Source organism: Tetrao urogallus, assembly GCF_951394365.1.
Source record: "Tetrao urogallus genome assembly, chromosome: 7".
Taxonomy (NCBI): domain Eukaryota; kingdom Metazoa; phylum Chordata; class Aves; order Galliformes; family Phasianidae; genus Tetrao; species Tetrao urogallus.
Window position 1 is genome coordinate 7811886 of NC_136820.1, and position 12145 is coordinate 7824030.

The following is a 12145-nucleotide window of genomic DNA, read 5'->3' on the forward strand; positions in this document are numbered from 1 at the left end:
GAAACAGCAGATAAATATTTTACTGCAAAGGCTTGATCAAATCTGGATAATACAGGTTTAGCATCCCCATGCAGGGTACTTACTTGTGCCTTGCTCTGTAATATTGTTCCTTGGGCTGACAGAAACCAGTTTTACTTAAGTTAGCTTATACGTGCACAAGTTAGATAGATGTGTCTGCAGTATTTAATATTAATGTATTTTCCTTAATTAATGTTTTATGACTCTGCTGTGAACACCTTTATTCTAACACACTAAGTTTTCCATGTTTCTTTGCCTGCTTTTTCAACAAAGAGGATACTTCTGACAAGATGGATGGTAAGAAATTGTTTAGTCTGTCCTCTAATTCTATTAATTATGTTAAAGTGTCTTTTATGTAAAATATTTAATGTTTACTGTGTTTGTCTATTGATTAACATGTACTATTTTCATTAACTCCTATGTAATCTTAAAGTCTTAATATATATGTTGTGTATATGTATTTGTCAACGTTTTGAATACATCAGCAACAGAAACTTTTATCAGAATTTTGCTATTACTCCAAATAAGAAAAGAATTACAGAGCAATTCTGTAGTTAAATTTCTTTTTGTGACAAGGTCTAGTTTTGTTGTATTTCTTACTTCTATCTCTGAAGTCAGCTTTTTTGTTTGTGTTGTTTTGGAGTTTTTGGCAAAATAGCCTTTGGAAAACAGAATAAGCAGATAATTAAGAATTTCTAAAAGGAAATTAGAATTTTCTCTTTAGAAATTGCTCCCATCAGAATCTGGTCTAGTGCTTAACTTTACATCCCTGTAAGTCGCATAATCCAGTGCAATTCTATTAAAGAATAGTTTGTTGAGGAGACCTACCTTTTCAGATAGCTTACCAAGTAGTCCAGCTATGCTTTAGCACTAACGTTTTCTTAGTTCACTACACATGGACGGGGTTGGCTTATGTTTTTATCATAATTGAAGGGCAATTGAGAATCATGTTTCTCATAGTACTTGTTAGACTTTTTCAGGTGTGTGCAAGTAATGCTTCCCGTGTCGATGCCTGGTAATGGTAATTTCTTGTTGGGAAACACTTTACAAGTCAGTTGCATTTGCTACTTAATTCATAACTCCTGTCACATGCATTTTAACAGAGCACGTTTAGAAGAATGAGTAGTTTACTGAAAGCAGAGCAGGTGATGTTTTTCCTGCCATAGACAGCATATACTGAGTCTCCTGGGGGAAATACACACAAAATATGCACAGAAATGAAAATAGTGGGAAGGTAGGTCTCTGCAGAACTCAGTATTGTGCACATGTAGCCATAAGAGAGATCCTCTGGGAAGAATTTTAGCTATTTTGGGGTGTTGCAGGTGGCAAGTCAATAAAATACGATTTCCTGGTACAGTATTTTAGTATCTGTCTTACTTATTTCCATATCGGGTTTCCTTGTATTGCACATAATAGGATTTAGACTGTGCTGAGCACTTGCTGTGTGCATTTTGCACGTTGTCACCAGGAAAAAGCTTTCTTAAGGACTTGTGTCATAGCTTGTGGAGGTGTCCCATACATCTGTTTAGAAGGGGAAGTGCTCCACAATTGATGAGAGCAATGATTTTTTTTTTTTTTGGTGGGATAATCTGCAGAGATGGATGTGAGACAGAATGAACGCATCTTAACTCTCAAGTTGTAGTTTATTATACAGCTGCTCTGATCTAACTGCTTCCTGCAAGAAGTTTTTTTTCTTCCTACTGCTAATCATGGCCTTGTTTCTATGACTTCTTTCACTCATGCTTTGTAGTACTCCATTATGAACTTCTGTAGGTGAACAAATTCCAGAAAGGTAATTAGATAGAACAGAGATGAAAGTATTCTTTTTTTTTTAATCTCTGGAAACTGACAGTGAACCTTTAACTGTCCAGACAGGTTGGTTGGTGTTACAAAGGTGGATAAAGGAGAAGCAGCACCACTCCTCCTAGGATGAGAACTAGCTGTTAGCCTGGCTTAAATGTTCCAAGATCAAGCTCTGAAAGAATGTTGGGTTTTCTGTTCTTTTTTTTGTTTGTGTGTTTTTTCTTAACACAGACTAGCAAATTTGATTTGGCAAAACTGAGGCACTCCTACATGTGTATTTCTGTACCTGATTTTTGTGAAGAAATGTACACTGAGTTAAAGTTTAGAGGCAGGTTTTAACAGTAGTGACTTATATTAAGGATATTGGAATATGAAGAAGTCACAGTCAGATATGCTGGAACAGTGTAGAATGAAAAGAAAAATGGAGTTGCCCTTTGAGTATTTATTTTTTTTAGTCCATTTAACATTTTAGCAGTGTTACTGTATGTATATTTTTCTGTTATCATCAGATCTGATTCACAGGAGCTTGGAGAAATGGAGCACTGTAGAGATAGCTTCTCATTGATTCGTATACACCGATGTCACATTTGTCCCACTCGTTTTGTCATAGTTTAGCCTTGTTAAAGTTGACGTAATTGTTCAAGTGTGATCTTGTTTCAGCAAGCTCCTGTTCTATCTGCTCACTTCTCTGAAGAAAACTTAATCTCATGTAGATTTTGAAAGTGATCATGCATCAAAAAGAAACTCTCCTTGGTGGAGTTTCTGAAGAGTTATAACTGGCCAGTTTGTGAAACACACTTCTTGTGGTGTGTTCTTGTCTGAGATAATGTATAGTAGTATGTTTTACATCAGAAAAGTTTGCACTAGAATATTTATAAAGTTTTGGTCAGGATCTCATTTAGTTGCCTTACTTATTTTTTCTATTTTTTTCCTTGTGTTTTTGTGACAAGTTTGGAAGGCAGTGCTGTGTGTTGCATTCCTGTAAATCACTGAAAGTGTAGCACGGGAGTTTTTTGATAATTCTGCTTCAGTTCAATAATGGAATTGTAATCCAGGTTTTAGACCTCTTCCTGATCTGGTAGAATTTGTCAAGATTCCTAAGATTATCTCAGAAAAGGAATTAAAGTCGCACACTGTTGTTTGGAATATCATGTATTTTGTTATTTTTTCTGTTTAGGAACAGCTTCTGAAGATGGTAAGAAAATATTTTGTTAGAAAAGCTAATATTTTCAGCTTTATATTTTCATTGATACAAATTAAGCTTTGAAAGTACAATGTAGTCTTCTTGGGGTGTTGTGGAGATACGTAACTCCAGATAGCTTATGCATCTAATACTCGGTTGTCGTGTAGTATTTTTAAATTAATTCTCTAGTACTCATCTGCAATCTGCAATAGAAGTATCATTGCTTAACATTTTCAGTGTGAAAATATAAGAGCTTTATAGTTTTGTGTATTTTATTTTTAAAGCAAGTCACAGATAATCTCATCAAATATGCTCATGCTCTGGGAAACAGGTGCTGCTATTATTCATCTTTTTGAGACTTGTGAATCAATTTTCAGTGTGCTGTTTGTTTAAACGTGTCATTAATGACAGATAACAGCTTATTTGCCTCACGAATGCAAACTGCTTGTTGCCGTTCTGTTTTTATTTTTCACTTTGATGAAATTGAACCAGGTTCCAATTGGTGATTTAACACAGCAGTGAAATAGTGGCACTCTGTATTCCTATGTTTTGGGGCCAAATTCTGAACACAGTCTACATGCCTTGCAGTCTCACAGCACTCATTGGGAAAATACTGCCATTGCATGGGGATAACTAGTAGACTTTGGAGTACTTAATCTAACCAATCTTGCTAACATATTTCTTCTGGTAGTTTAGTGAATAACCTCCTTTATTCTGGTTCTCTTCTTATAGACTCTCATCTATAGCTATTCCCTCTACTTGGATGAATAATATTAACTTGGTTGGTCTCCAAATTCTGGTGTGGAAAGCTTAAAGAGACTAGAACTAAAGAATAGTCTGCGTGCCTAGTTATTCTGGGTCTAATATTGACTGCACATGTCTAGAAAGCATTTAATTTATTCTATTTTAAAAAATGAATTACTCGTTGAGCTAGGTCCACGATGCTCAAACCTTCTAGGTTTTGTTTGTGAAACTTCTGAGAAGCATGGTTAGCACAGTTTTATGGGAGGGTTTTGGGTGTTGTTTTTTTTTCCCTCTGTGTTCCTTGGTAATTTCATTGTTCTTTGAACATTTATGAGGGACATGGCTAATAGTGCAAAAAACTTCAACCTCTGGCATTCTAGAAAGAAGTGATTTCTGTTGTTTTGGAATTGTCAGTTCTTCTGTCTGCTGAGAGGAATAGTATTTTTTTATATCGTGCTGACACTGAGACTTAAATTTACTTAATATTATTAATACTAATTGCTGTAAATCGTATAGAAGTCTATTTTACCATGGTCAGGAAAACAGTACAGTAATAGGGAAGATAGTTTTCACGTTTCTTAAAAGAACACAGAATTTAGGAAGAAATCTCAGAACCCTATTCAGAAGTTGAACACGGCTAGTTTTGTAGTTTTGTGACTGTGAAACTAAAATTATAAACACAGGTACTAATGAACAGACCAAATCTGCAATATTAGCAGCTGCATTGCCTGTTATATATTGAATAAATTTCCCTTTTTGTAATGTGATCAACATATTCATGTAGGAAGCAAGAACTAACTAGTTCAGGGCGTTTAAATGTAACATGCAAATAATTTACTGAGGCATGTAGCATCAGAGAAGTCTTCTGAACCCTCAATTATTAAGTCCTTAAAATATGGTCAAATTTCTACTAATTATCCCAGTGAATTTTCACCTTTTACATTGTGCTTTGTTTTTATGTACAGAAATTTAAGAACATACTAGTAAATGCCACTAATGCTTTACTTTCTACTTTGCTGTGAAAAACTAACTTAATGCAACTTTTCTGTTATAGGTCGTATACGAACAAAGCTTTCAACACCTTCTGTTGGTATTGGAAATTCTAAAACAGATTCCAGAGGACGGAGTAGAACCAAAGTGGTCTCTCAGTCTCAGCGTATGTATTTGCTGTTTCTCAGATAAACCTGATAAAAGGCCAAATGCTTTAGCAAACGTTCATTGACAAATGGCTACAGTCAAAGTTAATTTAAAAAAAACCAAGCTACATACTGAGTTGTTGTTCTGTGCCTTAGGTTCATCATCGCCAGAGAAAAATGAAGGTATTTTTTCAGTGTTTTGGGTCAGTGGTATTTGCATGCTTTTCTAATTCATGTTGTTTTTCTCTGGGCAAAATAGTAGGCTAGGTCTTAGTTTGTCAGTTCAATTAGATCATGTAAAAAGAAGCAAACCCTACCCTTAAATTCTTTCTTCAACTATAACCCTTCAACATTCTTCTCTCCCCCTCCTCCCCAAATCCTTAACACACAACACCAGTAAAATATCTGTGTCTATTATATGTAATACATGGAGAAATAACTCAGAAAAATGTGTAGGCTGAATGGTGTCTTCAGTGTTAACCTGAAAAATTAGTGTTTCATTTTTCAGAAAGTCTCATATCTTCAGCCAGAAAGAGCAGATTTCATTTTAAGCTAGGCGGCTATGTTGGTCCTTGAATATTTACTCCTTTTTTGTGTTACAGACATTACCTTCCCTTTTCTTATCTCTTTGGAACAAAAAACACTACACGCTAAGCAGATAGTCTGTTCTGTAGCTTATGCTGAAACCTGGAGTTGTAAAGAATAAATTTGCTGTACGCTAGCTGATCCCCAGTAATTTTCTTGTGTGCTCATAAACAAAAGCAAATGGAGAATTTCTCATCTAGTTGAGCTGCCTGTCATTAATTAGAGACCTGACTCTATCTCGCCTTCTTTGACACCAGCAGACCTATGGCAGTTTGTTTGTTACCTGATGCCTACAGCCAACTTCTTCTAAAAACATACCTATATTGTTTCCAGGCTTTCAGCTTTGTCTCGTCTAGTGAAATGCATTAAACGTCTTTTAATTAAATTGAATTTAATTAAATTAATGAAAGGAACAGACATGAATGATAAAATTAATGTAAATAAATTAACCAAGGCTATAGTTTGACAGATTTCATATTACAAAGCTAATAAGTAGCGTAGAGTTTCAATGGGCCATTGTAATAATTATTCTTCTGACTAACTTTATCTACTTTCAGTAAAATTCTTTAATTCTATGGTTTATGGCAGAAATGTTTATTTTCTTCGTAGTGATGACTGCATTTCTCCTAACTAGAATTTTAAAGGTTAAAAAAGTAGAAAAAATTTTGTTTATTTTGCTAATTGAGCACTTCCAGTTCCATTCTACTCTGTAGAATTCATTTTCCATCAGACATAGTTGGATCAAATTTGATCCAGTAATTTCAGGTTTTGTGGATTAAAATTCTAAAAAAAACCCAAAAACCAACACTGTGCAAATAAATAAAAAATAATGAAATAAATAACAGAAATGCTCTTAAGTGAACTTTTCATGGGTAGTTATCTGGTCCCATGATTACTTGTGGTTGAAAGCTAAGCTTAGTTATTGGCTGTGACGGAAGTTGTGCAAAACTTGTTCTATGTTTCCATTGTCAACTAAACTCTATCATAAGCAAGGAATTTTTGGATTAATACTTTAAGGGCAAAGTAGGGACAGCAAATGACCTAAAAACTACTTTAGTAAGAGCAGTGAGCAATATCTGTATCTTTCCACTGATACTTGGAAGGAGCTGATCTGTCTTTGAAGAAATGCAATAAATTCTTAAAAATAAACTGGAGGGAGGGGAATTCAAAATTTAAGTAGTGATCTATGACTTTTCTGATGATAAACATCACGTCACACATAAGTGACTACAAATCCAAGGAAACAAACTGAAGCTTGTACAGTTTGATTTTTGCAGATGATGACAGTTTTTTTGCAAGAGAATTCTTTTTTTTTTTTACTGTATCAATATAAAAAGAGATGAGCTGAATAGATATTGAAATAACTAGATGTGTTTACTTGTGATAATGTGTAAAAATTAAATATAAGAATGCATCTTCAGTGCCTTTCATCACTACATCTGTTCAGAACTGATGCTTTCAGTTAGCTCATTATAACCTGTAAGTTGGGGAGAACAAGAATTCTGATACACTTTAAAGAAGGTAAACAGGGCAGACATAAGGTGAAGGAGAGCTGTCAGGCAGTGTATACCTGCTGTTTAGGTGATGCTTCTTTATATAAATAAAAATTTTCACAGCGTTGCATGGAGCGAGATTCTTGATGTTTCCCTACCTGGGGCTGGTTTAGTTTCCTCACTTGTGGCAGGGAAATAACTTATATTAGATTTAAGCTTAATATTTCTTAACAACAAAAAAAGACTGTAACACAGATGCTTTTGTAAATTTAGGTTTAAAGCTATTCAGTATTTTTGTTCGAAGCTCATTGTGTGAAAGACTTGCAGATCTGAATGCTTTTACAAATGATGCTTTTTAGGGTTTTAGAAGGGCTTTACTCCTCCACTTACCTCAATTATTAAGTTGTTTCCTAAAGTAAATAACTATACAACCTGCATCCCATTACTTTATCCATGGAAAAAATTGCTCAGTTTCTTCCTGTCCCTTTCTATTTGGTTGTCAGTTAATATGCTAAAATTAAATTAGTCTTCATTCAGAGAAAGAATAAAATTTTTGAATGGAAACAAATTCTTACTGCTACACTTCATATGAATTGAGAAAGAGGAAAACCCTAAATTACATGCAAGTCTTTTCAAATGTGCCATTGTGAAAGTTGTTTGCTTTTTTTTTGGTCATCCACCGCACTTGCAGCTCAGTTCCTTTACTGTCTGTCTTGAACAAAAATATGTTTTGGCCTTGTGTGTAATTTTTGTTCAGCTGTTGAAATTTTGAAGTTGTTTTGGCAACCTAGTATTTTTTTAAAGTAATTTGAAAGCTACAGTTTCATGTTTAATTGAAATTAATTCTTCAGTGTTACCCAGTTGTTGATTAGAAAGCTGAAGAATTGTAATTTGCTTGTGCAGCTTTGCTTCATCTGCTTTGTACATGGCATTTGAACTTAGTTCTTCAATCGTGGAAGCTACTTAAAAGCACTGCTTTAGCATAACCCCCTTGTGGCTTTTTTTCCTGTGTGAAATGACTAAAGCTTTCTTATTTCCGTTTGCCATCCATTTTTAAATCTGCTCTGCTCCCTCCCTCTTCATGGACTATAAACCCCCACCCCAATCCTGCCTTTACACTTGTTCAGGATCACAGTCTGCTAACCCCATTGGTGGTAAGAGTCTACAGAATTTGTGTATACATCATTGTTTGATCACCTGTTTTACACACCTCATTTTAAGGCCCCTATTCAGCAGAAATTCTGGCTTGCTTTTTTGCACATGCTGCACTTGACTCCCATGATGCAACTGTTACTCAGAAGGCAGCAGAACCGGGAGGGTTTTGTCAGTTTAGAATACTGTTTTAGTAATTGCCCCTTTTTTAATTAATCGTCTAGCTTTCGGTGTTTAGATCTGATGCTGATGGTGGTGTTAAGAGCATCATGACAGTGATGTTGCTCTTAAAATAACGTTTTCAGGATATTACACTGGGTTTGGTTTATTTAGGCTATAGTGGTATGCTCTGCAGGTCAGACAAAAAGATCTTAAAAATAAGCTAGAATAATGAGAGGTTATATTCCTCCTGTGTATTTTGAGGAGAAGTGAAGTTCTTCAATTTCTGATGTATTGTAGAAAATAGTCTAAAAATCTCGGGGACAGTGAAAGGTTTTTCCAGCATCTGGGTTGGAAATACTGGAAAGTGGGAGTGCAGAATAGTAGCATCAGGCATAAGTTGAATTACCCCAACATGGAGAAACTGACAAACCCTTAACTTCTGCAGACCACAGCAGTTTTATCAACTTGCCTATTCTTTTTCCTTCCCTACACTCCCCCCGATTATAGAAGCTATGCTTATTTTTTTCTAGGCTGTTTAAAATTTATTTATCATTTCTGCTGAATAGGTCCATAGTTTGGAAAAGGGCATTTTGCTAAATAACCATTTCAAGTTTGAATTCAAACAATGAACCTGAAGGTATATGCATGGTATATATTTTTTGTTTTCTCCCTTCACCTAGCCTACATTTTGTTTTGTTTGGGATTTTGTTTCTTTTCCCATACAGTCAAGCTTTATTAAATTCATTTTTTTTTAATAAAGTATACCTCATAAGAAGCATCCCATGAAACTTAGTTAAGCTGTTGCATGTTAAGGTCATAGATTTGATAGCATAGGTGAAGTCATATGGTTACGTGGTTATTTTTAAAAGATTAGTGGAATATTCTTATCTGCACATAATTAACCTTTGGTTTAAATTGTGTTTTGCCATGTCTTTGGTCAGAATTGTTCAATTCCGCAGCTTGAAATACAAATAAATTTACCACCAGTCGATACATAAAGTTGTAAAACAAGAGTGGATTGTTTGTTAGGGCATAGAACTGACATGTGCTCTAAGAGCGATGTCAAAGGATGGATCCACATCAGGGACCATTGACAAGTTTCTTGTATTGGGTATGCTGTGCTGAAATGAACAGTTCCAGTGTAATTCAGAGTATACAATAGTACTGTAAACTGTTAATAAAAGATACAGGGTGTTTAAATAGAATGTCCTGATCAGTTCTTTTTAACCTTGTTTAAAGCTTTTAAATTTGTGGACTAATCTCCTCAGCAAAGGATGTGAATATTTGAATTGTTTTCAGTGGCATTTTATTTAACTCCTCTAAGTTTGAAGAACCTGTGCTTTAAGGAGCATGTAAGAAGAGTTTGTATGTTAGGAAAATGATGATCTTGTTCTATAATAACATTGGTGGCATTAGAAGAGCTGGGATAATGATAGAATCACTGGTTTATAGTTGCTCACTTCAGCTTCCTAGCTGTTCTTTTAAAAATTGTTTTATTAACATAACTATAGAAAACATGATTAATGACACAGTGAAATTTGAAAGAACAGGCCAGTGTTCGTGTCAGGGATGTCCAAACTGATGATGAAAATGGGAAATGCAGTTTGTGGTTTCTTGAGCATACCTAGTGCTCAGTGCCACACCAAGCGCTTCCTTGTGCTGATAACTGTATCTGCCTGCTGTGTGGTTCCTTAAGAACTTGTACCAGTGCTTTGAATTTCACATTTTTACCATGTATGTTTTTCCAGACCATTTCAATCTACCACCAGTTTCCTGCTGTTTTTAAGCATTTTTTAAAACCTTGGTTGTTCATCTTTATGTGCTGTTACTTACATTCCTTCATTTTGCCTTCAGCTGGCAGTAGATCTGGATCTCCTGGAAGAGTTTTGACAACAACTACACTTTCCACTATGAACACAGGGGTTCAGAGAGTGTTAGTGAACCCTGCAGCTGCACAGAAACGAAGCAAAATCCCAAGAAGTCAGGGATGCAGTAGAGAAGCTAGTCCTTCTAGATTGTCAGTAGGTAAGAATCGATAGTGAATTGTTGATTTCTTTACAGACGATTTTATGTCATGTGCTGGCTAACTATTCCTTGCATTTACATTACAGGTGGATGGTAAAAATTAGAATGCATATAAATAAAAATCTAAAATGTACCTGGATGCTGACACTAGGAATTGATAAACTAGACAGATCTTCTAACTCAAAGTGGATAGCTTTTTTGCTCTGAAAATGCAGTAGTTGTTCTTTTCTTCTCCATTTCTTCCTTCCCTCTTTCACTCTTGTCTTATTCTCACCCTCCAAACTACCACATCCATTAAATGAAAGTGCTACCATTGTAAGAAGGTTTTCTTTATTACTTCTGTGTCCTCTGGATATGTGTGTGTGTATATATATTTCTGCGATACAAAAATGAATGTCATGCTTCCTGTGCCTCACAGTATAAGCTGATTACACTTGATTGTACTGAAATCAAACAGTGTTTTTCAATAGGTATTGCTGCAGTTCTTCATCTTCTTTATTTTGTGTTTTTAATTTATGTCCTAGCAGTATGGTCTTTATATTTTCCTTCTTGTGAAAGCTTAATTTTTCATTTCTGTTACTGTTGAATAGATTACCTAGAGCGTGATCACAAATTTTGAATGAATATTTTTTTTATTGCTTGTTCAGCCTGATCTTTTTCAAGAGTTTTTTCAACCATTCTGTGAAGAGTTGGTAAATCAACTTTGTTAGCTGTCCAAAAAAGTAGTTCCACTGAACTGACTACATTTAGTGTATTCTAGCACAATCAAGAAAGTGTGTGGAATCAGTTAAAACTTAAAATACAACATAATCATCAGTGTCTTTTCGTAGAAATACATCTTTGATCTTACTGCAAAGCAGAATATCATTAAAACTGCAACTTTTCTTATGTCTTCTCCCTTCTGTGCTGCTGTTTGTCTGTACCCTGAATCATACTAGCACGAGGCAGCCGCATTCCTCGGCCTAGTGTGAGTCAGGGGTGCAGTCGGGAGGCCAGCCGTGAAAGTAGCAGGGACACGAGCCCTGTCCGCTCTTTTCCACCCCTTGGTAAGTACTCAGAGCCCTTGTTGTGCATGGCTGTCTTTGCCCTTCATTATTTGCACCTAACGAATCCATGCCTCCTCCATGTAGCTTGTAGCAGGCCACCGTTATTTTCCCTTCCTTGGCTCACTCACCATTTACTTGGATGGAAAATTGACCAACGTGTGAATGGGTTGCACACATCAAAAACACTCTGCTAGTGTTAGCCTTACCTTAACATTTAGGAGCTTTAGTGTGATTCATTGCACCTAGTTGTTTGTTGTTGTTTGAAGGGTGATTCTGCTTTTGGAGGGTTTTTGAAATTACTTGTTGATCTTTGTTAGAGTATTCATTGCTTAGAAACAGTTAATCCATTTGAACAAGTAAAATATAGCTTGTCTGTCATTCTCCACCTTTCCCTACATCAGCTAGAATCTGTTAATATGTGAAATGAAGCCGATTTTGTTCTTACCTATCCTGTCATCAGAGTACTCTGTGCCAGTAAAGGGAGTAATGCAGTGGTACAGATAAGGAACTGCTACAGAGGAGTAACTGTGTTGTAGGCTGCCTTCAGTTTGCTACAGATGAACAGGGCAGGTAGCAGAGTCCTTATCCTAGTACATGAACCAAAGTACAGTTTTGTAGTTTATTTTTAATCAGAGTAGAAAAAGTGATTATGGAGCAGAGAAGTAATTGAACTGTGTTTTTACATAGGAAAGAAGTTGAAAACTTTAACATTCACACACATAGCGTAACCACTTTCAGTCCTCCTTCCTAGAGTTGCTGTAAGTTTTGTTTTCACTGAGTATTTTGGTTTGTTGTCCT

The 12145-nt window shown here is 35.5% G+C and overlaps 1 protein-coding gene across 17 annotated transcripts in view; it reads left to right on the forward strand.

Moving 5' to 3' along the window:
* The window catches only part of CLASP2 (cytoplasmic linker associated protein 2), a gene marked incomplete at both ends in the record, with an annotated part of 129532 nt that overhangs the window by 83449 nt on the left and 33938 nt on the right, over positions 1 to 12145 (forward strand). For 8 of the 17 annotated variants that reach the window (XM_079537960.1, XM_079537961.1, XM_079537964.1 and 5 more), the window contains 5 exons: positions 292 to 315; positions 2999 to 3016; positions 4803 to 4904; positions 10131 to 10301; positions 11240 to 11347. In XM_079537960.1, the coding sequence (XP_079394086.1) occupies positions 292 to 315; positions 2999 to 3016; positions 4803 to 4904; positions 10131 to 10301; positions 11240 to 11347 (423 nt within the window). Of the gene's footprint in view, positions 1 to 291; positions 316 to 2998; positions 3017 to 4802; positions 4905 to 5040; positions 5068 to 8089; positions 8117 to 10130; positions 10302 to 11239; positions 11348 to 12145 lie in introns of all 17 variants that reach the window. The other 9 variants (XM_079537951.1, XM_079537952.1, XM_079537954.1 and 6 more) reach the window with 4 other exon arrangements.